The 25,714-nt window shown below is 35.5% G+C and overlaps 1 protein-coding gene across 8 annotated transcripts in view; it reads right to left on the bottom strand.

The window, feature by feature from the left end:
- NBEAL1 (neurobeachin like 1) overlaps positions 1 to 25,714 on the bottom strand; it is a 193,018-nt gene that overhangs the window by 50,871 nt on the left and 116,433 nt on the right. For all 8 annotated transcript variants that reach the window (XM_032354479.1, XM_032354480.1, XM_032354481.1 and 5 more), the window contains 6 exons: positions 22,135 to 22,292; positions 19,921 to 20,045; positions 14,591 to 14,717; positions 3,614 to 3,762; positions 2,651 to 2,784; positions 942 to 1,043 (listed from right to left, as the gene is read on the bottom strand). In XM_032354479.1, the coding sequence (XP_032210370.1) occupies positions 942 to 1,043; positions 2,651 to 2,784; positions 3,614 to 3,762; positions 14,591 to 14,717; positions 19,921 to 20,045; positions 22,135 to 22,292 (795 nt within the window). The remainder of the gene's footprint in view (positions 1 to 941; positions 1,044 to 2,650; positions 2,785 to 3,613; positions 3,763 to 14,590; positions 14,718 to 19,920; positions 20,046 to 22,134; positions 22,293 to 25,714) is intronic.

Raw genomic sequence — 25,714 nt, 5'->3', positions numbered from 1 at the left:
GATTTAATAGAAAGCCCAATTATAATTACACTTGAGTGCTAACTTTAGAAGTACTTTAATAAAGTTTACTCCACAAAAAAATAGCAAATACCCCATTAAATGAAGCTTATTCCATAAGCAATACGAATGAATTGCTGATGGTTTTTGAACAAGAGCAACACTTCAGATTATGATTAAAGCATATCGAAGAGGGAGACCTAATTTAGAGACCTAAATCAGCAGACTATTGACAGTTCTGGAAAACAAAAAAACAACGGCCTTTCCTTGGATGCTGGTAGTAGAAATTCAAGATATACTGGGATATAGGTGAGAACAAAATATACAAGAGCATTAATCAGATCTGGCTAATAAATGAACTGATGTTTTTTTTTTTCCTTTTTCCCCCATGGCGTCTTTTGTATTTTCCCACATTTTACCTCATGCATAGATAAATTTTATTATTAGAAAAACCCAACAAGGGGTGCCTGGGTGGCCCGGTGGTTAAGTGTCTGCCTTTGACTCAGGTCATGACCCCAGGGTCCTGGGATTGAGGCCTGTAACAGGCTCCCTGATCAGTGGGAAGCCGGCTTCTCTCTCTCCCACACCCCCTGCTTGTATTGCCTCTCAAGCTCTCAAGCTTGTATTGTCTCTCTGTGTCAAATAAATAAACAAAATATTAAAGAAGAGAAAAAGAAAAACCCAGCAAGGCCACCTGTTATATTTTAAAAAGTAAAATTATTAAAATAGAAGAATTTGTAAGATATACCCCATGAGCCAAATGGTATGGGAGCTGAAAGACAGGACACAGTGTTAGTGAAACAGAAAGATTCAAAGATAATTCAAAAGATCAATTTGAATGGAAGAATGGTTGTAATAACCAAAATAAAATAATCAGAAGAGCAAGTTTTAGGCACAAGCCTGAAATATAATATGAACATTACAACAGTGTTGAAATTTCCTACCTGTGTCAACCCAGATGCTTTGAATAATTCCTGTGGTGATCTCGTACCAGAACTAACTGGAGAATGAAGTGACAACAGTCTACTATATACTTTGTTTCTAACCTATAAAAAATAGTATTTACAGTTTAAAAATTGATCAAGACAAATTGGGATTGCGACTTTTGTAACTGCTTTATTGAAATACATTTCACATACCACAAAATTTACTCTTTTGGAGTAGATAATTCAGTGGGCTTTTTAAAAAAAAATATATTCAAAGAGCTGTGCAACCATAAACACTATCTAACTCTGGAACATTTTCGTCATCCTTGAAAGAAACTTCATACTGACTAGTCATCAACCCCCCAATTCTTACCCCATCTCATTCCCTGATAACCACTAATCTACTTCGTGCCTCTACAAATCTGCCTCTTCTGGACATTTTTCTTTAATAGAGGATTATGGCTTTAACTACTCTACTAGGTTTGATGAAGTCAAGTTATATATTTTTTTGAAGAAGTTACAGGATATAATGGAATGATCAGCAGATACTGAATCAGAAAACAAGCTGGAGTCCAATTCCAACTCAGTCCTGTCATTTACTAATCATACTCGCAAATCAATTACTTTACTGAGTCTCATTTATACATTAAACATAATTAATCTCTACCCTTACAGTTTTCTGAATTCCTCAAGGCTATACAAATAAAGTCATAAATTCGTCTTTGAACTTCAGTTTCCTCACCTATTAAAAAAGGAGTAACAGAACTTGCCACAGTGAATCTGAAGGTTGCTATAAAGGTTAGAACCATATATAAATGTGCTTTAAAAACTATAAATAAAGTTATACAAATAAATGTACAGTATTCAACAGGAGCATGGTTGGTTTAATTATATGACATAGCTTCCTAAAAAACACAAGCTTTGTATATTCCTACTGGGAAATTTTATTTTTAATAGTAAAAAAAGTATCCTTTTGTAAATACACAGAAATGCCCTTTAAACCTCTGAACAAAATCATCTGTAAGTAAACCTGGATCCCACAAATGAACAGAAACTTAGTTACTGACTGTGCTAATTCAGATAATCTCCGAAGCAGATAAAGAAAATGGAACTGAATATTCAACGATTTTATTAGGAGAGATGCCTGTGACAGAAAATGAAGAGAGAGCTAGGCAAGACAGGAGACCTATCATAAACTGATGCAAGTGTCACCCAAAGCAAGTAACAGAGGGAAGGAAGGTTGGGGGCAAGCATCCCAAGTAACATGCTGAAGATAAATAGCTAGTATCTTGATCCAGATAATCAGGCTTTAAGGATAATCTCTTAACTACTTACACTATTCCAGAATTTACTCTATTCCCAGAAGAAATACCTGTCTCATTATTATTTAACTGAACTGAACCCAATTTCAACAATCCTATCATATCATATATATTGCATATTATTTCACAACTGGATATTGCGTGAGGCACCTATTGGCTGACACCCAGTATTTTACTGATTTATTTACTCATAGATTAAAAACTGAAAACAAGCACCCTAAAAAATACTCAAACATAAATCCCCCCAAAATTAATTTACTACTTAGCTCCCAAGGCACATGTTTTTTCCTCTAGTATTTTGACTTCACAGATGAGTAGAGTCCAGAGTTTCATTATAGCTCACCAACCAGAAAATTACTTCAAGCTAATACTCTGGGACTTCCAGAAAGGCAGCATCTTACATACCTCTTTTTTGAAATTGAGAAAGTAGTTGGATTGGTCAACATGAAAAATCTCAAGAGCTGACCTCCTTAAATTATAACGCCGCAGGTGAATCTCTCGAATTTGAGAATGAGGCCACTTGAAATCAAAGCCTACTCCTAAAAACAGAAGAAATCTTGTGACCAAGGTACCATATGAAGTTCCTCATGTTATGCAGAAAATATCTCCTAGTTCCTGACAAAAGTAGCACTTAAGGAAAAGGAATTAAATTCGTTTCACAGAAATCATTTGTTAAATTTAGTGGATGTTTAAATGGCTTCTTACATTTACTTTTTTGAGAGAGAGAGAGAGAGCAAGCGAGCGAGCGTGCAACATGCATGCAGGGGGTGGGGGCTTGCAAAAGAAGGGGGAGAGAGAGAGAATCCTAAGCAGTCTCCACACCCAGCACGAAAGCGGCTCGGGCTCAATCTCAAAACCCTGAGATCATGACCTAAGTGAAATCAACAGTAGGATGCTTAAGTGTCTGAGCCACCCAGGAGCCTGTAAATGGTTTAAAACTTTAAAAAAATTCTATAGCTGTTCCCCTTCCTTCTCATGAGAACAGAGAATAATCCTGATTATTATATCTCAAAAACATTTTTTCCTTTTCTCTTTATATTGGCATTTTAGATTTAAATATCCTTTTTCTTTTCAAAGGACTAGGTGAGAAACTGATGGAAATAAATGTACAAATAAAATTAAGATTGCATTTTACAAAAACTTTACAGCAATCCCCTTTCATCAAAACCGTTAAAAACATTGATAAAAAAGCATTCCTTTTAATACACTGTTGAATAATAAACTGAATCCCATATTGATTTTGTATTTCTCCTTTTAGACGATAGACCACAATTCCAGTCCTATCTTATTATTTTCTTCTCATTAATACTTGATAAACTGGATACTTAACTACTGAACAACAGAAACTATTCCCCCAGAACTCCTCACCATCTTCTTTTTCAATGCTGCAATCATAGAAGTAAACGTGTTGAGTAGTGATTTCTAATCTGCCAGGAATGACGTCAATTATTGTAATGAGTTCACAGTCTTCTGACAACACCAATTTTTCTTTTTGATCCTGTTCTTCTTTCTCATCACTGTAAAAACAAGTAAAAACCAAACAAAAACCCCTGAACAATGTATTCTGTGTAAATGGAAAAGAGTATTAAGAAAGCATAATTGCATTACTTAAAAAAATATATTTTACTGCATATTAAATTACTGAAATGCTGTCCAAATGTTATTGCCCAATAACCCAGTTTCAGAAAAAAATTTTTACATTTTAATTGTATGTGACCCATTAAAACAAAACATAGTGAATCTTTAAGACTACTGGCAGAGAACAATTCAAACATACAGCAATTTGGGATTTTAGTTATATTTGGGAGGCATGAATTGAGAACTTATGAATCTGTGAATAAAGGACTGCATCATTAGTGATGTTTTACAAATAATTATCAGAAGCATTAACTGTAACTGATTCTCAAACTGTAAAATGAAATTTCTTAAGAGTAACTAAATCTAGGTAATGTCCCCTGACCGTGGGACTGGGGATGATACTACTGCAATACCTTATTTAGAGTGAAGTCACCTTGTATCAAGAAAACTGCTTCACTTTATTTTTTTGGACAAGATAACTGGGAAGGGTGAGTCTTCTGATGGCTTAGGTGACTTCTGACTGCCAGATAAAGAAATAGGAACTCCTACCACTCACAGAATGCCATTCAAGTAAATCTTTCAAGTCAGGTGCTTCCTGGTCCTAGATATTTCACATCTGCCCTATTTCCAGGATAGCAATGACTAAGTATAATTTTTCCCCCCAGTGGAGTTCCAGGAGGAAGTATCCTGAAGTATCAAGTATCACCAACCTAACTGGTGATATTGCAGCCCATGACTTAAAGCTAAGCTTTAAAAAAAAATAAGTAAATAAAAATCAAGAATGTTTTTCCTAAACAGTGAAATTCCAATATTTATAGTGATGAAATAGAGAAATAAGTGACCTAAAGGAGTAAATAATCTGAAGGTTATTTATATTTTATGAAAGAAAGGTTTTGGTTTTTTAGTTTGTAATTAATGAGACTGAATATTCACTGGATTTACTAGTCATTAAAGTGAGAAAATAAAATCCCTATTAAAAGGTTGATTAATATACCAAAGATAGCACCCTATATAACTAACCTTACCCAATTCCTTGAAAATTATCAAGGAAATCTTAAAAATTATTAAAATTATATGAACTTATTTATGCTAACAAACTATACTATTGAACCTGGTCAATTTGTAATACTACTAAAATAAGTTCCAAAGAAATATATGGCATGTGTAGCTTATAATCCACAAAAAAAGTGATGTTCAGAATAAATTATATATTGGGGTCTTAGCTACTCATTTTTGGCTGAAGGTGAATCTTTACAATAGAAAGTAAAAGGGCAGATGTGTAAATCACAAAATTTGAACACATTCCCTAAAGCACACATAATTCTACTGGCAAAGAATGGCAGTCTTTTGGAACAAGGGGCTTAAATATAATCAACTAAATGATTATTGGCTGACCACCAAGCTATACTAACTAACTAAAAGGCCAGTTTTATTTTGGTTTTTTTTAAAGAGACTTTTTGTCTAAAAACAAAACAAAGTGAGACAAAACCCCAATGAATACAGATATCAGTAGCAACACACAGCAGGTAAGACATACTCTACAGAATTAGTCCAGGAAAATCACTAAACAAAAATATCACCACAATAACCACCATCAAGGAAGGGTATAGGAAACCCAAGTGGTTACAATTTATTATCTAAAATGCACAGATTTCAAGAAAATTATGAGACATACAAAGAAAAGGTAAAGTATGGGCTATAAAGACAAAAGCAATAAAAAGAAACTATCTTTGGGGGACCACATGTTCAACTTAGTACACAAAGACTGTAAAGTAGCTATCATAAATACATTAAAACAAGTAAAGTAAACTATATTTAAAGAACTAAAGTGCATTATGGCAACAAAGCCTAGTCAAATAGAGACTGTCAATTAAGAGACAGAAATTACATGTCCACAGTAGCCAAATTATGGAAAGAACCTAGATGTCTATGAACAGATGAATGGATAAAGAAGATGTGGTATATATATACAATGGAATACTATGCGGCCATCAAAAGAAATGAAATCTTGCCATTTGTGACGACGTGGATGGAACTAGAGGGTATTATGCTTAGCAAAATAAGTCAATCGGAGAAAGACAATTATCATATGATCTCCCTGATATGAGGAAGTGGAGATACAACGTGGGGAGTTGGGGGGGGGTAGGAAAAAAATAAATGAAACAAGATGGGATCTGGAGGGAGACAAACCATAAGAGACTCTTAATCTCATAAAACAAACTGAGGGTTGCCAGGTGAAGGGGCGTAGGGAGAGAGTGGTGGGATTAAGGACATTGGGGAGGGTATGTGCTATGATGAGTGCTGTGAAGTGTGTAAACCTGGTGATTCACAGACCTGTACCCCGGGGCTAATAATACATTATATGTTTATAAAAAAATAAAAAAATTATTTAAAAAAGAGACAGAAACTACATACATAAAAAAAAAAGAACCACATGGAAAACTGTCCAATCAAAAAGCATAACTAAATGAAAAATTCACCAGAAGGACATAATAGCGTATTTGAACTTGCAGAAGAAAGACCCAAGACTCTTGAAGACAGTTCAAAACAAACTGTCCAATCTGAAGCCACACAAAGAAAAAAAAAGCAGGATGAAAACACCTCAAAGCGTTATTACCATCATGGGAGAAAAAAATGTGTGTAAAGGAATGCCCAGAAGGAGAAGACAGAGGAAAAAGGGCGAAACATATATTTGAAGAAATAATGCCTGACAACTTCCTAAATAACAATAACAGTAACAGCAACAACAACAACAATAGTAGTAGTAGTAATAATAATCTACACATCCAGGAAGATCTCATGAATATCCAAAGATATCATGGACATAAAGCCGAGGTGTTGAAAGGTAAGGACAAAAAACCACAATAATACAGGACACTAAAAGGTAGTGGGATGACATATTCAAAATGCTGAAAGGAGGGCGCCTGGGTGGCTCAGTGGGTTAAAGCTGCTGCCTTCGGCTCGGGTCATGGTCTCAGGGTCCTGGGATCGAGTCCCACATCGGGCTCTCTGCTCAGCGGGGAGCCTGCTTCCCCCCCCCATCTCTCTCTGCCTGCCTCTCCATCTACTTGTGATCTCTCTCTGTCAAATAAATAAGTAAAATCTTTAAAAAAAACGCTGAAAGGGAAAAAAAAAAAGTGTCCACTAAGAACTGTATATCCAGCAAAAACTACCCTTTAAAAAAAAAAAAATAATAATGGTTCCCAGGCAACTGGATAATCACATAAAAAAGAATGAATGTGGACTCCCATGTCATACCACATACAAAAATTAACTAAAAATGGTTCAAAGACCTAAATGTAAGAGACAATATATAAAACTTAGAAAATGTAAAACTTCTGTGAATCAATAAAATGAAGGAAAACACATTCAACAGAAGAACATTTTTAAATTCATACATCTGATAGGACATTTACTCCTAAAATAAACTATTATAACTTAATAATTAAAAGATACCCCAATTAAAAAGTGAGGAAAGGATTTGCATAAATATTTGTCCAAAAAAGATATATAAATAGTAAATATATACATGAAAAGATGCTCGGCATCAACAGTGATTAGGAAAATGCAAATTAAAATTACAAGGTACCATTTCAAATCATATAGGATAGTATAATAAGTAAACATATAAAAGAACAAACATTGGGGTAGACGTGGAGAAATTTAAATCCCCATACATTACTTGGGGGAATGTTAAACGGTATAGTCATTGTGGAAATAATTTTGTAATTCCTTAAATAAACACAGAATTACTATATGACTAACAAATTCATTCCTAGGTATATACCCAATGTAAGTGAAAATGTATGTTGACACAAAGATTTGTATATGAATACTCATGAAGTATTATTTTTAATAGCCAAAAAGTAGAAATAACTATAAGTTCATCAATTGATGAATAAACAAAAGTGGTATAGCCATATGATGGAATATTATTCAACTAAAAAGGAATGAAATACAGTTACATGCTCCTCATGAATGAACCTTGAATCATTATCTTGAATGAAATGAGACGGACACAAAAGGACACATATTTTAAGAAATAAATTAAATGTTGAAAACAGGCAAATCTAATAGAGACAGAAAGCAGATCAGTAGTTTCCACGGGATGTACAAAGGGGAAAATTGGGAGTGACTACTGAAAAGGATAAGATTTCCTTTCAGACTGATGGAAATGTTCTGGAATTAGTGGTAATGTTCACACTGTGAATATACTAAAACCTGTGCAACAGTACACTTTAACCTAGTAAATTTTATACGAATCTTAATTTTCAAAAAAATAGAACTCTAGTTTTTAAGAAGAAGCCAAAAATGGAGGCAAAAATAAAGACTTCCACAGATAACAAAGACTGAGAGAATATGTGGCTATCAGACCTTCCTTATAAGAAAACAACACAAATCCTTCAGGCTGAAAGGACATGACACCAGATGTACTCTGTGCACAAAGAAACAAAGTATATAAGCATGGTAATTATTTTCCTTTAACTAATTTAGATAAATGCCTAAAACAGTAACTATTAAACTATATTGTTGGGAGAGGAGTCCAAGATGGCAGAGGAGTAGGAGTACTTGTTTTGTCTGGTCCCGCAAATTCAGCTAGACAGCTACCAAATCATTCTGAACACCTGTGAACTCAACCAGAGATCTAAGAGAATTGCTGCAATTCTACAAATAGAAAAGTGATCACTTTCTATAAGAATGACAAGATGGAAAAACTCACCTCAAAAAAGAGAACAAGAGGCAGTAATGACTGCCAAGGACCTAATCAGTATGGGCATGAGTAAGATGTCGGAACGAGAGCTCAGAATAAAGATTATAAAGATACAAGATATGCTTGAAAAGAGCACAGAAGACACTAGAAAATCCCTTTCTGAAAAAAATGAAAGAATTAAATCTAACCAAGTTGAAATAAAAAAGGCTATTAATGAGATACAATAAAAAATGGAGGCTCTGGGACGCCTGGGTGGCTCAGTTGGTTGAGCAGCTGCCTTCAGCTCAGGTCATGATCCTGGGATCGAGTTCCACATCGGGCTCCTTGCTCCACAGGGAGCCTGCTTCTTCCTCTGACTCTGCCTTCCACTCTGTCTGCCTGTGCTCGCTCTCGCTTGCTCTCTCTCTGACAAATAAATAAATAAATAAAATCTTAAAAAAAAAAAGATGGAGGCCCTAACTACTAAGATAAATGAGACAGAAGGGAGAATTAGTGATATAGAAGACCAAACGATGGAGAGAAGCTGAGAAAAAGAGAGATAAAAAACTACTTGATCACGGAGGAGAATTTGAGAGATAAGTGATAAAGCAAAACAATATTAGAATAATAGGGATCCCAGAAGAAGACAAAAGATTGGGGGGGGCGGCAGAAGGTATATTGGAACAAATTATAGTGGAGAACGTCCCTATCTGGGGAAGGAAACAGACATTGAAGTCCAGGAGGCACAGAGAATCCCCCTTCTAAATCAATAAAAACAGGTCCACATCTGAACATATAGTAGTGTAGCTTGCAAAACTTAGAGACAAAAAGGAACCCTGAAAGCAGTTCGGGACAAAAGGTCCGTAAACTACAAGGGTAGAGTGCTGGGTGTTATACACAACTATTGAATCACTGAACACTATGTTAAAAACTAATGGTGTACTAACCAGTGGCTAATCGAACATAATAAAAAAAAATGATGAGTCCAAATAAATTAAAAATTTAAACAAACAAACAAACAAACAAACCTACAAGGGCAGAAACATTAGACTGTCAGCAGTCCTATCCACAGAGACCTGGCAGGCCAGAAAGGACAGGCATGATATATTCAGGTGCTAAAGGAGAAAAATACACATCCAAGAATACTTTGTCCGACAAGGCTATCATTCAAAATAGGAGATAAAACACTTCCAGGACGAACAGAAACTAAACCAGCCCTGCGACAAATATTAAAGTGGATCCTTTAAGAGAAAAGAGACCCCAAAAGTAACACAGACCAGAAACAGAGACAATATACAGGAACACTGACTGTACAGGTAATACAATGGCACTAAATTCCTATCTTTCAATAGTTACTCTAAATGTAAATAGGCTAAATGCTTCCAGTCAAAAGACACTGGGTATCAAATTGGATAAAAAAGCAAGATCCATTGATATGCTATCTGCAAGAGACTCATTTTAGACCCAAAGACAACCCCAGACTGAAAGTGCGGAGTGGAAAACCATTTATCATGCTAATGGACATCAAAAGAAAGCTGGGGAGGCAATCCTTGTACCAGACAAATTAGATTTTAACCCAAAGACTGTACTAAGTGGTGAGGAAGGGCACTGTATCATAATTAAAGGGTCTGTTTAACAAGAAGATCTAATAATTTTAAATACTTACGCCCCTAACATGGGAGCAGACAATTATGTAAGCCAATTAATAACAAAATTAAAGAAATACAATAATAGTGAGGGACTAACTTACAGCAAGTACTTACTTACTTACCGCAAGGGACAGATCACCTAAGCAGAAGATCAGCAAGGAAAGAAGGACTTTGTATGACACATTGGACCAGATGGACTTCACAGATATATTCAGAGCATTCCATCCTAAAGCAACAGAATACACATCTTCTCGAGTGCATAAGGAACATTCTCCAGAAAAAACCATACATTGGGTCGCAAATCAGGTCTCAACTGGTACCAAAAGACTGAGATTATTCCCTGCACACTTTGAGACCACAATGCTTTGAAACTTCAACTCAATTACAAGAGGAAATTTGGAAAGAACTCAAATACATGAAAGCTAAAGAGCATCCTACTAAACAATGAATGGATCAGCCAGAAAATTGAAGAATTTAAAAAATTCACGGAAACAAATGAAAATGAAAACACAACTGTTCAAAATCTTTGGGATGCAGCAAAAGCAGTCCTAAGAGGGAAGTATAGAGCAATACAAGCTTTTCTCAAGAAACAAGAAAGGTCTCAAATACACAACCTAACTTATACCTGTAGGAGCTGGAGAAAGAAGAGCAAATAAAGCCTAAACCCATCAGGAGAAGAGAATAAAGATTAGAGCTGAAATCAATGAAAAGAACCGGATACCAGATCAACGAAACTAGGAGCTGGTTCTTTGAAAGAATTAATAAGACTGATAACCCCCTGGCCAGACTTATCAAAAAGAGACGAGAAAGGACCCAGATAAATAAAATCATGAATGCAAGATGAGAGATCACAACCAACAATAAAGACAATTAAAAGAATATACTATGAGCAACTGTATGCCAATAAATTAGACAATCTGGAAAAAATGGATGCATCCCTAGAGACGTAAACTACCAAAACTGAAACTGGAAGAAACAGAAAACCCAAATAGACCCATAACCAGAAAGGAAATTGAAGGAGTAATCAAAAATCTCCCAACAAAAAAGAGTCCAGGGCCAGATGGCTTCCTAGGGGAGTCCTACCCAACATTTAAAGAAAAATTAATACCTATTCCTCTGAAGACATGAAACATACAAATGGAAGGAAAACTTCCAAACTCTTATTACGAGGGCAATATTACCTTGATCCCAACGCCAGACAAAGACCCTGACAAAAAGGACAATTATAAACCAATATCCCTGATGAACACAGAATTCTCAGCAACATACTAGACAATAGGATCCAAAAGCACATTAAAAGGATTATTCACCATGACCAAGAGGGATTTACTCCCGGGCTGCAAGGGTGGTTCAACATCCACAAATCAATGTGATACACTACATTAATAAAAGAAAGGACAAGAACTGTATGATCCTCTCAAATGATGCAGAAAAGAAATCTGACAAAGTACAGTATCCTTTCTTGACTAAAACTCTTCACAGTGTCAGGATAGAGTAAACATACCTCAAGATCATAAAATCCATGTAAGAAAAGCCCACAGCAAATGTCATTCTTAATGGGGAAAACCTGACAGCTTTTCTCTAAGGTCAGAAACATGACCGGGATGTCCACTACCACCACTGTTCAACATAGTATTAGACATCATCGCTTCTGCAATCAGACAACAAAAAGAAATAAAAGGCATCCTAATTGGCAAAGAAGTCAGACTCTCCCTCTTCACAGATGACAAACTCTTATTCTTCCATTCTATGTGGAAAACCCAAAAGACTCCACCCCCAAATTGTTAGATCTCATGCAGGAATTCAACAAATTGGCAGGATATAAAATCAATGCACAGAAATCAATTGCATTTCTACACACTAATAATGAAACAGAAAAAAGAAATTAAGGAGTCAGTCCCATTTACAATTGCACCCAAAATCACAAGATACCTGGGAATAAACCTCACCAAAGAGTAAAAGAATCTGTACTCAGAGAACTATAAAGTACTCATGAAATTGAGGAAGACACAAAGAAATGGAAAAAATTCCATGCTCATGGATTGGAGGAAAAAATATTAAAATGTTTATGCCACCTATATATTCAAGGTACCTATCAAAATACGATCAACTTTTTTCACAGAGGTGGTACAAATGATTCTAAAATTTGTATGGAATCAGAAAAGACCCCAAATAGCCAAAGGAACGTTGAGAAAGAAAAAAAAGCTGGTGACATCACAATTCTGACTTTAAGCTCTATTACAGAGCTATAGTCATCAAGACAGTATGGTACTGGCACAAAAACAGACACATAGATCAGTGGAATAGAAGAGAGAAACCAGAAATGGACCCTCAACTCTATGGTCAGCTAATCTTTGACAAAGTAGGAAAGAATATCCAATGGAAAAAAGTCTCTTCAACAAATGGTGTTGGAAAATTGGATAGCCACATGCAGAAGAATGAAACTGGGTCACTTTCTTACACAATAAACAGAAATAAATTCAAAATGGAAGAAAGAACTAAATGTAAGACAGGAATCCATGAGAATCCTAGAGGAAAACACAGGCAGCTACCTCTGTGACCTAGACAGGTCTCCAAAGGGAAGGGGAATAAAGGCAAAAATGAAAATTGGGATTTCATCAAGATAAAAAACTTTTGCCCAGCAAAGGAAACAAAATCCAAAGACAACCAACAGAATGGAAGAAGATATTTGCAAATGTCTTATCAGATAAATGTCTTTATCAGATAAAGGGCTACTATCAAAAATCTGTAAAGAACTTACCAAACTCAACACCCAAAGAACTAATCAAATCAAGAAATGGGCAGAAGACGCGAACAGATATTTCTCCAAAGAAGACATACAAAAGGCCAACAGATCCATGAAGAAATGCTCCACATCACTTGGCATCAGGGAAATACAAATCAAAACCACAATGAGAGGGGCGCCTGGGTGGCTCAGTGTGCGCCTCTGCTTTCGGCTCAGGTCATGATCCCAGGGACCTCAGATGGAGCCCCGCATCAGGCTCTCTGCTCAGTGGGGAGCCTGCTTCCTCCTCTCTCTCTGCCTACTTGTGATCTCTGTCTGTCAAATAAATAAAGTCTTTAAAAAAAAAAAAAAACCAACAACACACAATGGGATACCACCTCACACCAGTCAGAATGGCTAAAATTAACAAGTCAGGAAACAACGGATGTTGGCAGGGATATGGAGAAAAGGGAACCCTCTGACACTTCGTGGGAATGCGAGCTGGTGTAGTCACTCTGGAAAACTGTATGGAGGTTCCTCAAAAAGCTGAAAATGGAGCTACCCTACAACCCAGCAACTGCACTTTTACCCAATGATATAAATATAGTGACCTGAAGGGGCACCTGCACCCCATGTTTATAGCAGCAATGTCCTCAATAGCCAAACTAATAAGAACCCAAATGTCCAACAACTGATGAGTGGATAAAGAAGATGTGGTGTATAGATAGAGAATGGAATACTACTCAGCCATCAAGAAATGGAATCTTGCTATTTGTGACGATGTGTATAGAACTAGAAGGTATTATGCTAGGTGAAGTAAGTAAATCAGAGAAAGACAACGTATGATCTCACTCATATGTGGAATTTAAGAAACTAAACAGAGGATCATGGGGGAAGGGAGGGAAAAATAAAACAAGACAATCAGAGAGGGAGACAAACTGTAAGACTCTTAATTATAGGAAACAAACGGAGGGTTGCTGGAGGGGAGGTGAAGGGGGGATGGTGCAACTAGGTGATGGGCCGTTAAGGAGAGCATGTGACGGAATGAGCACTGTATATTATATAAGACTGACGGATCACTGAACTCTACCTCGAAACTAGTAATATGCTATATGTTAATTAACTGAATTTAAATTTAAAAATATAGTAAAAAATAAACTGTATTATTGGGGTTAAAACATATGAAAGCCTATAGTGATGACAATAATAACACAAAGGAGAGTTAAGGAAATTAATATATTTTCTGTTAATACTGATAGACACTTAACAGCTGACAGCAGTAACAGATCGATGCTGGAAATACAGTTGACCCTTGAATAATGCAGGGGTTAGTGGCACTGAACCCTGTGTAGTCAAAAATCCATGAATAAATCTGACTCCCTAAAAATTTAACTATTGATTGCCTACTGTTGACCAGAAGCCTTACCAATAATATACACAGTCAATAATACATATTGTATTCTTATAATAAAGTAAGCTAGAAAAAAGAAAATGTTTTTAAGTAAATTACTCAGAAAATACATTTATAGTACTATACTGTATTTACTGAAAAAAAAAATTGTATATATGTGGACCCATGCAGTTCAAACTTTTATTATTCAGGGTCAATGTACTTAGGATTATAAGCAAATACCTTCCACAATTTTATAGGCCCATTTTTCAGAACAAAATAATTTTTAATTCTTTCAAATCCTTATACATACATATTTGCTCTGGCTGTTAAGTCGTCTTCAGGAAGGTCGAATTTATCCTCCTCCATATTGCTAACTTTTACTTGTTTCACTACTTCCAAAAGCAATGAGTCACTGGAAGGCTGTGAGTGTTGGATACCTGTTTAAATAAATACAAAATATCCATTAAACCAGTAAAAAAAAAATCTTATTACAGTCCTTCTATAATTCCTGACTATTAATTACATAATAATAATAATGTAAGTATTACATTATTTTAAGTAAAGGAGAAGGGCAGGGGAATTGGGTGAAGGAGTGAAAAGGTATAAACTTCCAGTTGTAAGATAATAAAGTACTGGGCATATAATGGGCATGAGGACCAGTTAACAATGCTATATGGCATAGCTGAAAGTTGCTACGAGAGATCCTAAAAGGTCTCATCATAAGGAAAAAAAATTTTGTAATGATGTGATGGATGTTAACTGTACACTGCCCAGATCATTTTGCAATATGTGCATATCTCAAGTCATTAAGCTCTACACTTACACAGTACTGTATGTCAATTATATCTTAATAAAACTGGAAAAAAACTAAGAAGGACTTAACATTTTCTAAGATAAAAAAGCAATGTACAGGGTCCCTGGGTTACTCAGTTGGTTTTGCGTCAGCTCTTGGTTTAGGCTCAGGTGGGGTTGTGGGATCGAGCACTGTGTGGGGCTCTCTGTGCCCAGAGGTGAGTATACTTGGGATTCTCTCTCTCTCCCTCTGCTCCTCACACCTCTGCCCCCGCCCCTGCACTCATGAGCTCTCTCTCAAATAAATCTTTTTTTTTTTTTTTAAGATTTTATTTATTTTTTTGACAGAGACATAGCGAGAGAGGGAACACAAGCAAGGGGAGTGGGAGAGGGAGAAGCAGGCTTCCTGCCAAGCAGGGAGCCCAATGCAGGGCTTGATCCCAGGACCCTGGGATCATGACCCTAACCGAAGACAGCTGCCCAATGACTGAGCCACGTAGGCACCCCTCTCTTAAATTAATCTGAGGGAAAAAACCTCAGTTTACTACAGAAAAGTTTTTATACATGATTATTTGTGATCTTAAAAACTATTACATGTATAATAAAAGGAATAAATGTTTTAAAAATATGTTATCTATTTTAATGATTGTATTATTTATATTTCAACATGGGCCAAGTAATCTCTTTAGTTCTAAAGTATGCCAATAAGTCATAGAAAGAATTATTCTCACTGTATTAACTTAATAGAACTATTCTTACTTTGTATTTGTACTAAGGAAACATTAAGAAAGAAGATGACAAATTATCTTTAATTGGAAGAGAATACATAACCCAAGAGCTAAAGTTTTTTTTTTTTTTTCCTGGTACACATGAAATTTAATAAGTAATTCTGGATACAAATATATGCAATAAATGCAATACATTTTATAAACTATACATTTTATAAGAAGGCAGGGCTAGTATAATGGGATGAATGAAGGCTGTGAAGTGTAAACTTCAATCCAGATTCTGTTCTACCACTTATTAACCAGGTGACTCCTCTGAATCTGTTTTCTTAACTGTGAAATGGGGACACAGCACATCACAGTAAGTATAAGATAAACAGCAGCTATCACTATTATACAGCCACTTCTCAATTACCTGAGTAACATAAGAATAGTAATAAAAATAACTGCATAATTTATAGGTAGGACTGGGAAAAATTTATGTATGTAACTTTGAATAAAGATATTTCAGTTGTGGGAAATAAAAATAATTCATACTAGTGAAGCCTTGTGAAGATTCTCTCTGTTCCTCTGCCCTTCCACCCCTCCAATGAAAAAGAAGAAAACAAAACAAAACAAAAAAACCCTAAGTAACAAAACATTATAAAGATGACAAATCCTCCCTTAGTTTTTCAAATGGTATCATTGCTCAGACATAAAAAATGAGTCAACATAATGTACAAATGCATTTTGTACATTTTACATCTATGTAAATCTGCTTTGATCACACCTTTGTCTATACCTAGGGAGATACTGGCTCACACTTTTCCTAGGACAATTTACTATTTTTACTGAACATGTTTCTTCATGTAGCCTAATTTATTTTGTATGCCAAAATTTATTGTTAAACACTTAATTAAACAAAGCACATGAGATATGCAATAAAACTGAAAATAAGGAATCTAGATAATCCAACACAAATAGAAAACAGACTTTATGTAGATGAATGACGTTACTCCATTAAGGGTGTAAGTTCAAAATTTGATAAGATTGGTGAATGAGGGGCACCTGGGTGGCTCTTTGGGTTAAAGCCTCTGCCTTTGGCTCAGGTCATGATCCCAGGGTCCTGAGTTAGGGTCCTGAGTTGGAGCCCAGGGCAAGCTCCCTGTTCACTGGGGAGCCTACTCCTCCCCCTTGCTCGTGCTCTCTGCCTCTCAAATAATTTTTTTTTTTTTTAAAGAAAGATTGGTGAATAAAATGAGGATGGGAAACACGTCAGGCAAAGAGGCCAGCTGGGAAACTACTGTTAATTTTAGGAAAAGGTAGCACTAAGCTAAGCCATGGCAACAGCAAAGGGAATGAGAATAAGAAAAAACATTCAAAAGATGTGTAAGGGAGAATTAACAGGACATTATACCTATTACGTGTAGGGGATTAGGAGGGATAAGCATAGATTCATGGTTAATATTAATGATTCTGAGAAACTAATAGATGGAGAAAATAAAACTACAACCAAGATACAAGAAAAGCAGAGTCTAGGATTGAGGGGTAGACAAGTGAGCAAGATAACAAATTCAGTTTCAGAACTTTTATATGGAGGTGTCTGTGGAAGAGGTATCTCAACAGGCAGACACGCAATTGGAAACCTTGGTCTAAAGTTCAAAAGGCAGTAAGAATTAGAAATACAGGTGAGAAAGCATCATTTCATATACACTGGTAAGGTCATGAAATCACCACTTCACAGAAAGCGTAAGTAAAAGGCAAAATGGTATGGACCAGGGAACACGATCATTTAAAAGGTGACCAAGAAAAGAAGACTAAAAATTGGTAAAAAAAAAAAAAAAACCCAAATAAACAAATAAAAAAAGTAGGAGGTTAAGAACCAGCGCTAAAAAAATATAAATACTTATACAGGAGGATTACTACCTAAGTTCAGAGATAATAGAAACGGTGTAAGGACTAAAAATAAGTTGTTGCAAATACTCAGGGAAGAGTATTTCTAATGAAGAAGTAAGGGCAAAAAAATTTCTCTAAAACCCAAACCAAACCAAAACAAACAACAAAAAAACAAACAAAACCATTTTTTTCTCTAAAACCAAATATTTTTAAAAAAAATATTTTATTTATTTATTTGACAGAGAGAGAGAGAGATCACAAGTAGGCAGAGAGGCAGGGGGGGTGAAGCAGGCTCCCAGCTGAGCAGAGAGCCTGATGTGGGGCTTGATCCCAGGACCCTGAGACCATGACCTGAGCCAAAGGCAGAGGCTTAACCCACTAAGCTACTCACCCAGGTGTCCCACCAACTATTTAAATTCCATAATTTGTAGGTGGTTGTGTTTCAAAAGATACTTTACAAATCACCTGTTTAATTCACAATGAATTTCTCATCAAAAATGCTACAGATAAAAGTTATTTTGTAGTTTAGCCCACAATGTAAACACTGGTCTGCACACTTGCAATGGGATGCTTTCACAGCAGTATTGGGTTATGTTAAACAAAACAAAATAAGAAAATATTTTTAAAATACTATGAATTCTGGCAGCTAATGAAAATACTTACAGACAAAAATAAGGAATAGGTAGAACATTTTACAATTACTTCTGAAGGATACTTTGGAAACTTTAAAGAGCTTTAGAGATTGATCACACTATGAATTTTTGTTTCTTCTGAACTATCTTTCTGTCACTATTATACTTGGGGTATATTTGAAAATTAGGTAAGGAGAAAAACTGAGAAATGAATAAAAGAAAGAACATGAGTTTTCCTAGATTTATTTAAAACCAAGAAGAAGGGGCATAAAATTGTATCTGTGTACCAGTATAGAGGGGTGAGGAGAGGAAGAGGAACAGGAAATTTCCTGGGAGGGATTTCTTCACACAAAAAAGAAGAAAACAATAGAGGACACTATTCTTTTTTTTTTTTTTAAGATTTTATTTATTTGACAGACAGAGATCACAAGTAGGCAGAGAGGAGGAAGCAAGCTCGCTGCTGAGCAGAGAGCCCGATCATGACCTGAGCTGAAGGCAGAGGCTTTAACCCACTGAGCCACCCAGGCGCCCCAGAGGACACTATTCTTTAAGAATTACTAGATTCAAGTCATTCACCACAGATATTTGCTGAGTGATAAGTGTAGTAAAATTTCAAGGAGTAGAGAAAGTATAATTGTCTCAAGATCCGTACAGGGAGAACAAGCTGTATGCAAGCGACATCATATATAAGATACTCTTATTAGAGTTTCTTTCATGGGTAGGGTTGGGCCATTATTTTGCATGAAAGGAAATGAGTTACTGTATCTGATTTATTTTAGGATGTAAGACTGTAAATGCCAGGCATTACAGATAGCACACTGGATTAATTTATGGCATCAACTGTATTGGCCAATATATTAAGGCAACTTTAAAAAGACTTAAAAACTAGTACTTGAATTTCATCTAAAACTTAGTCACTGAACACAAGGTGGCTATGATAAAGCAACTTAGTACACATATGACTGCCAATAACTCGAGAGTCAATATTTTGGGTATTTCACAGACCTGTCTTCAAAAAGGGAGATATGAACTCAGATGGTTAGAAAGGCGGGATTTCCTAAAGAGTTGTAGAGACTCTTTGAAATCTGTTTCGAAATACTGCTAAGCTATGTGTTTTTGTACTTTTCTCTAGAAAAAGGCATTGGCCCATCTAAGATACTAAAGGTTTAAAAAGAACAGGTTATAAAACAAAGATCAAAAGCATTGCTAAGAATTCTAAATATATCTAACAGTAGCCTCAATCAAGGTAAGCAGTCTATGGGAAAAGAAACACTGTCTCAATATACCACAATGGATACAAGAGATAGTACATTGCACATAAACTACAGTATCATTTTAGGATTATAATTATGTTTTTCTTTGAAAAATTACAATTAATTCATACAGTAATTCATCTTAGATTTAGGCCAAAGGTAACAGAATTTAACCTTTACAACCCTTTAAGTATCAACTAATTTCTGTACAACAAAGCTTTGTAAATAGTATCTTAACATTTAGAAAACAAAATGGCACACTTCATTCCTGAGTAAGCAATTCTGAAACAATTAACAAAAACAATACCAACCCACAATACCCTCACTAAGATAACAAATAATTAAACAAGCATCAGAACTCACCTAGATTATCTCTCAATGCACTAGCGTCTTCATGAGTTTTGAAGTTAATATTTGGCACCAACTTAAGTCTCATGCGGGAGTAATTTTCTACATTAGCTAGTTTCCAGTGAATTGGACTTTGCTTCCTATGAATATTCATAAGTAAACAAGTAAAATTACTTAGCTTGAAGTTACAAAGATTGGTTGATTGAAACAGAGTAAGAAAGTATCAGGAATTTTGCATTTGTTTAGCACCATTTTATAAAAACACATTCATTATCTCGTTTGACCCAAAGAACCCTGAAAGAAAACCAGTGTGGATATGCACAGCTGCAGTTTTTACATGAAGAACCTAAGACAGGCTAAATTATTTGCCTGAGATGCCAAGTTGTTTGCAGGTATCAGAAATAAGAATTGAACATAAATCTTCACACTTATAGCCTGGTATCTTTTACTCTTTAACTGCTCAATGGAAGTTCTTAATTAGCTATACAATGAATTTATTCTAATACAGTGTTCACAGTAAAATAATTTTGCTACAAATAACGAGAATATAATTGATCTAAATATAAGAGCTAAAACCCTTAGAAGAAAAGTCAGGAGCAAATCTTGTTACCTGGATTTGGGAATGGTTTCTTAGATATATCAAAAACAAACAACAAAAGGAAAAAAAAAAGAGATAAATTGGACTTTGAAATTTAAAAAAATTCGTATACCAAAGGCAACTATCAAGAAAGTGAAAAGATAACCTACATATTTACAAATCACATATCTGGTAAGGGTCTATTATTGAGAAAAAGAACTCTTAAAATTCAACCATAAAATGTCAAACAATCTCATTTGAAAATGGGCAAAGAACTTGAATAGACATTTCTTCAGAAAGATATACAAATGGCCAGCAAGTGCATGAAAAGATACTCAATGTCACTGGTCATTAGGAAATACAAATAAAAAAATCATATGATACCACTTTACATCCACAAGGACAGTCATAATTTAAAAAATTGGAAAAATTTTACAAGTACTGGTAAGGCTGTGGAGAAACTAGAACCAGCAAACAATGCTGATGGGAATGTTAAATAATGCTGTGGACAACTGGCAATTTCTCGGTAAGTTAGACACTGGATTATCTGATTTTATTTGTACGTGTATACTTTCTTAAAGGAATGAAAAAACAGATGTTGAGGGGTACCTGGGTGGCTCAGTTGGTTAAGCAAATGCCTTTAGCTCAGGTCATGATCCTGGAGTCCTGGCCCTGCATCAGGCTCCCTGCTCAGGGTGGAGCCTGCTTCTCCCTCTGCCCCAGACCCCATTCATGATCTCTTTTCTCTCAAATAAATAAAATCTTAAAAATAAGAAATTAAAAAAATACTGACACAAACACTTGTTCACAAATGTTCATAGCAGTACTATTTATAATAGCCATATGGAAAACCCAAATGTCTATCATTTCGTGAATGAGGAGACAAAATGTGGAATATCCACACAAAGGAATATTATATGGCCATTAAAAAAGAAGTACTGACACATGCTACAATACAATGAAAACATAATGCTAAGTGAAAGGATTAAGGCCACATATTATATGACTCTATTTATATAAAGTATCAAGAATACACAATTTCATAGAGAAAGAAAATGGATTGGTGGTTGCCAGGAGCTGGGTAAAAGAATAGAGAATGATTGCCTAACAGGTCCAGAGTTTCTTTTTGCAGTAATGAAAATGTTCTGAAGCTAGACAGTTGCATACTATGAATGTACTTAATGTCACTAAATTGGATATTTTTAAATGGCTAAAATGGTAAAGTTTGTATTATGTGTATTTTACCACAATAAAAGGGGTGTATTATACATATATATTACATATTACATTATTTTTTATATATATATGTAATTCAGCAAAACGTATGTGACTTAGAATCAAGTAAATTGTAAAACAGTGAAACATATAACATCACTAACTAGCTCAAAGAGGCAGTATCAGGAAGACAGATTCAAGACTTAAATTCTACATGACAGGGTAAAAGGCAGGGAAGTAACTCCATGTGAAAAACATATATACAAAGCTCTAAACATTCCAGACCTGTAATTCACAAAAAGAAAACCAAATTAATTAAACACAATTTTTATAAATTGAATGTTTTAAAAATCAGACTGGAGAGGTCAGTGGCTCAAAAAGTTCTAGGCAGGAGTTCTAAAGAAGAAAGGGTTATTTGATAAATAATATCCTCCTACCTTTTAGCCCAAGGTCCCCTTTCAGATGTGAGGTAGAGCTGTACTGCCTTCCAGCGTCTCAGAGTGATTAACTGTTGGCTGCTAAGTTGTTTAAGGGTATTATTATACCTCAAGTTCTCTTGCCGTGCTTTTCTATTAAATGGTTCCACAAAAAATTCCTGAAACAGCAATAAATAATAGCATTGAATCATTTATTTAAAGAATTTTAAAAACCTGACCCAAAAAAACCATGCAGTAACGGAAAGAAGCTGGTAACCAACAGTACTTTCTTGTTCCATTAGAATAACTTTCTTTAATGAAGCATATGATTCTAACTATAGTTTATCTGTATTTTGTAAAACTTAGAAAATTAAACATGTGAAGGACTTCAAAAGTGTAACGTACCTCAGTACAGGATTTTTTACAGAAACTCAGAATTATTAATGTCATACAGTCAAATAAAATGATCTTCCTTTGGGATCCTTTGGTTTTTAAGGCAATGGAATGAGAGTCATGCTTAAAATACAGCAGAAGGAAGAGTAACCACATCCATACTAATACTGGGACCGGAAAAGAAATGCCAAAGACAAAAGAAATCTACAGAGGCAAATCTGTCACAATGAAAAATTTCATCATTTGGACTGCTGCTCTCTGAGTAACATCCTAGTTATTAGCAAATGAATTCATACACTTAGTCCAGTTTTCAGGATAATATAGACCCTAATAATAGGTTCTATCAGGATATAACGTTAAGCCCTGAAATTCAAGTTTTATACTTTTCTAAAAAATTTTATTTACTTGAGAGAGAGAGAGAGTGACAGTGACAGTAATGGAAAGCACAAGTGGGGAGGAGAGGGAGAAGCAGGGAGCTCAGCAGGGAGCCCGATATGGGGCTTGATCCCAGGATCCCGGGACCATGACCCAAGCCGAAGGCAGACACCTAACCGACTGAGCCACCCAGGCGCCCCGAGTTTTACAGTTTTCAAAAAGACAAGCGGTAAGACTGACTTCTCTGACTCACATTGATATTCATCTATCAGGAATTAAATTAACAGTATTAATTTATTTCAAAAATCAATACTGAATTACACTGAAAACAGTTAAAGACATGGATTTAAAAGACATCTTTTATTTACTTTTTATTATTTTTAAAATTATGTAATGTTAGTCATCATACAGTAGATCATTAGTTTTTGCTGTAGTGTTCCATGATTCACTGTTTGCCTATAACATATCTTTAGAGCGGTAGTACAGCAGAGCGTGGTTAAGAATATAACTCTTTGGGCTCAACTGGTTAAATGCCTGCTTTGGCTCAGGTCATGATCTTGATCTTGGGGTCCTGAGATCAGCCTTGCATCCGGCTCAGTGAAGAGTCTGAGTCTCCCTTTCCCTCTGTCCCTGCCCTAGGCTTGTGTGTGTATGCTCTCTTTCTCTCAAATAAATAAAACCTTAAAAAAAAAAGTAACTCTGGAGTTAGGTCTGGGTACAAATCTTAGCTACTTAATTCTCTGAGGCCCAGTATCCTCAACTCTAAGATGAAGCTGACAATAATTGTCATCAAAAAAGATTAAGATTTAAAGTGCTTACTACAGTGCCAGAAAAGTAGTGAGCTCTCAGTGAAATGTAGCTGTTATTACTATAATTGTTACTAGACCTTTAGGAAATCAATGATTTGGTATTATCAAATATTTACCACAGATCCTTGCTAAGAAAACTGAAGTCATGATAGCTTCATAATAATTAAACATCCATTTCATGGTGGGTGAAGTTTAAGCCAGAAGAATATTTTAAGGTTAGGTTTCCCTAGAAAAGCTAAGGGTAAAGTTGCAGAGAAAGTATTGACTGGAATAGAAATTGACAGAACTATGAGGACAGTGCAACAGTTTAAAAAAAAAAAAAAAAGATTTTATTTGTCAGAGAGAGAGAGAGACCAAAAGAGCACGAGTGAGCACAAGCAGGGGGGAGCAGCAGGCTTCCCACCATGCAAGGAGCGGGAAGCAGGAATCAATCCCAGGACCCCTGAGATCATGACTTGGGCTGAAGGTAGTCACCCAGGTGCCCTCACAGTACATTTCAAGAAAAGGAGTAGCAAACAAACAAACAAATAAAACTGTCATTTTGGTTTAACCACATATATACATAAAAATCAGGAAGGATATATACCAAAATGTTAATAGTGGTGGATTACAAAGGTTTCTTTTTATATCATTTTATGGAATAAATGTATTTTTATTTGGTCATCTTTGTTTCATCATGTTTGTTTTTAGGTCCTGTACAGATTTTGTTAGATAGATATGAGTATTTTATTCTTTTTAGAGCTATTGTAGACCGTACTTTTTCAAAATTTCAGTTTCCAGTAGTTCGTTGTTAGTATACAGAAATATGATTAAATTTTGTGTATTGATCTTATGTCCTGAAATGCTGTTAAACTCATTAATCACAAGAGATTTCTGGTAAATTCATTCAAATTATCCATATAATCGTAATATCTGCAAGTAGTTTTATTTCTTCCTTCTCAAGGTAAATGACTTTTATTTCTTTTTCTATTCTTTTTTAAAAAATTTATATTTACTTGAGAGAGAGAAAGCATGATGCACCCAGGGGGAGGGGTGGAGGAGAGGGACAGGAGAATCTCAAGCGGACTCTGTGCTGAGCCAGACATGGGGCTCAATACCATGACCCCTGAGCTCACGACCTCAGAGGAAACCAAGAGTCAGATGCTCCATAGACTGAGCCATCCAGGCGCCCCTCTGTTTCTCATCTTAATGCATTTGCTAGGACTTACAGTAGAACAGTGACTAGAGGACCGGTGAGAGTAGATGTTCTCACCTAGTTCTCTTCTTATAAGAAAAGCACTCAGTTTTCCATCTTTTCCCCCCCCTACAGATTTATTTAATTGAGAGAGAGAATGAGAGAGAGGAAGCAAGAGCGCAAGGGGCAGGAGGGTCAGAGGGAGAGAGAATCAAGCAGACTCTGTGCTGAGTCTGACATGGGGCTTGATCCTACGACCCTGAGATGACCTGAGTGAAAACCAAGAGTCAGATGCTTAACTGACTGTACCACCCAGGAGCACCCAGTTTTCCATCTTTAAATATGAAGCTGGCTGTGGATTTTTATAGAGATTCTTTTCTATTTCTAGTTTGCTGACAGCTTTGAACATAAAATGGACGCTGAATTTTGTCGAATGCTTTCTCTACATCTATGGATATGATCATTAGTTTCATTTCAACAAATATGAATTTGGTCCACTATCATTATATTAATTATCAAATGCTGAAGCAATCTTGCATTCCAGGATAAATCACCTGGTATAATGTATTATTTTTTTTATATATTGCTGGATCCAGTTTGCATTTATATTCCTAAGAAATATTGTAGTTTTTTATATATTGCCAGATCTGTAGTCTGATTGTAGTTTTCTTGTACCACTTTTGTGATTTTTAACCAATATAATAAATATGTACTGTTACAGGAGTTTCAGGTGTATTTTTGGATTTTTGTATGATTTCAATAAGAGGATACTATTGCCTTCAGATAATGATTTGAGAAGTGATTCTACTTTTCTGTTTTCTAAAAAGATTATGAGGAATTGGCGTTATTT

This window comes from Mustela erminea, chromosome 8 (genome assembly GCF_009829155.1).
Source record: "Mustela erminea isolate mMusErm1 chromosome 8, mMusErm1.Pri, whole genome shotgun sequence".
Classification (NCBI taxonomy): Eukaryota; Metazoa; Chordata; class Mammalia; order Carnivora; family Mustelidae; genus Mustela; species Mustela erminea.
Note: the sequence above shows the minus strand (reverse complement) of the source record. Positions and strands in the feature narration are given on the sequence as shown.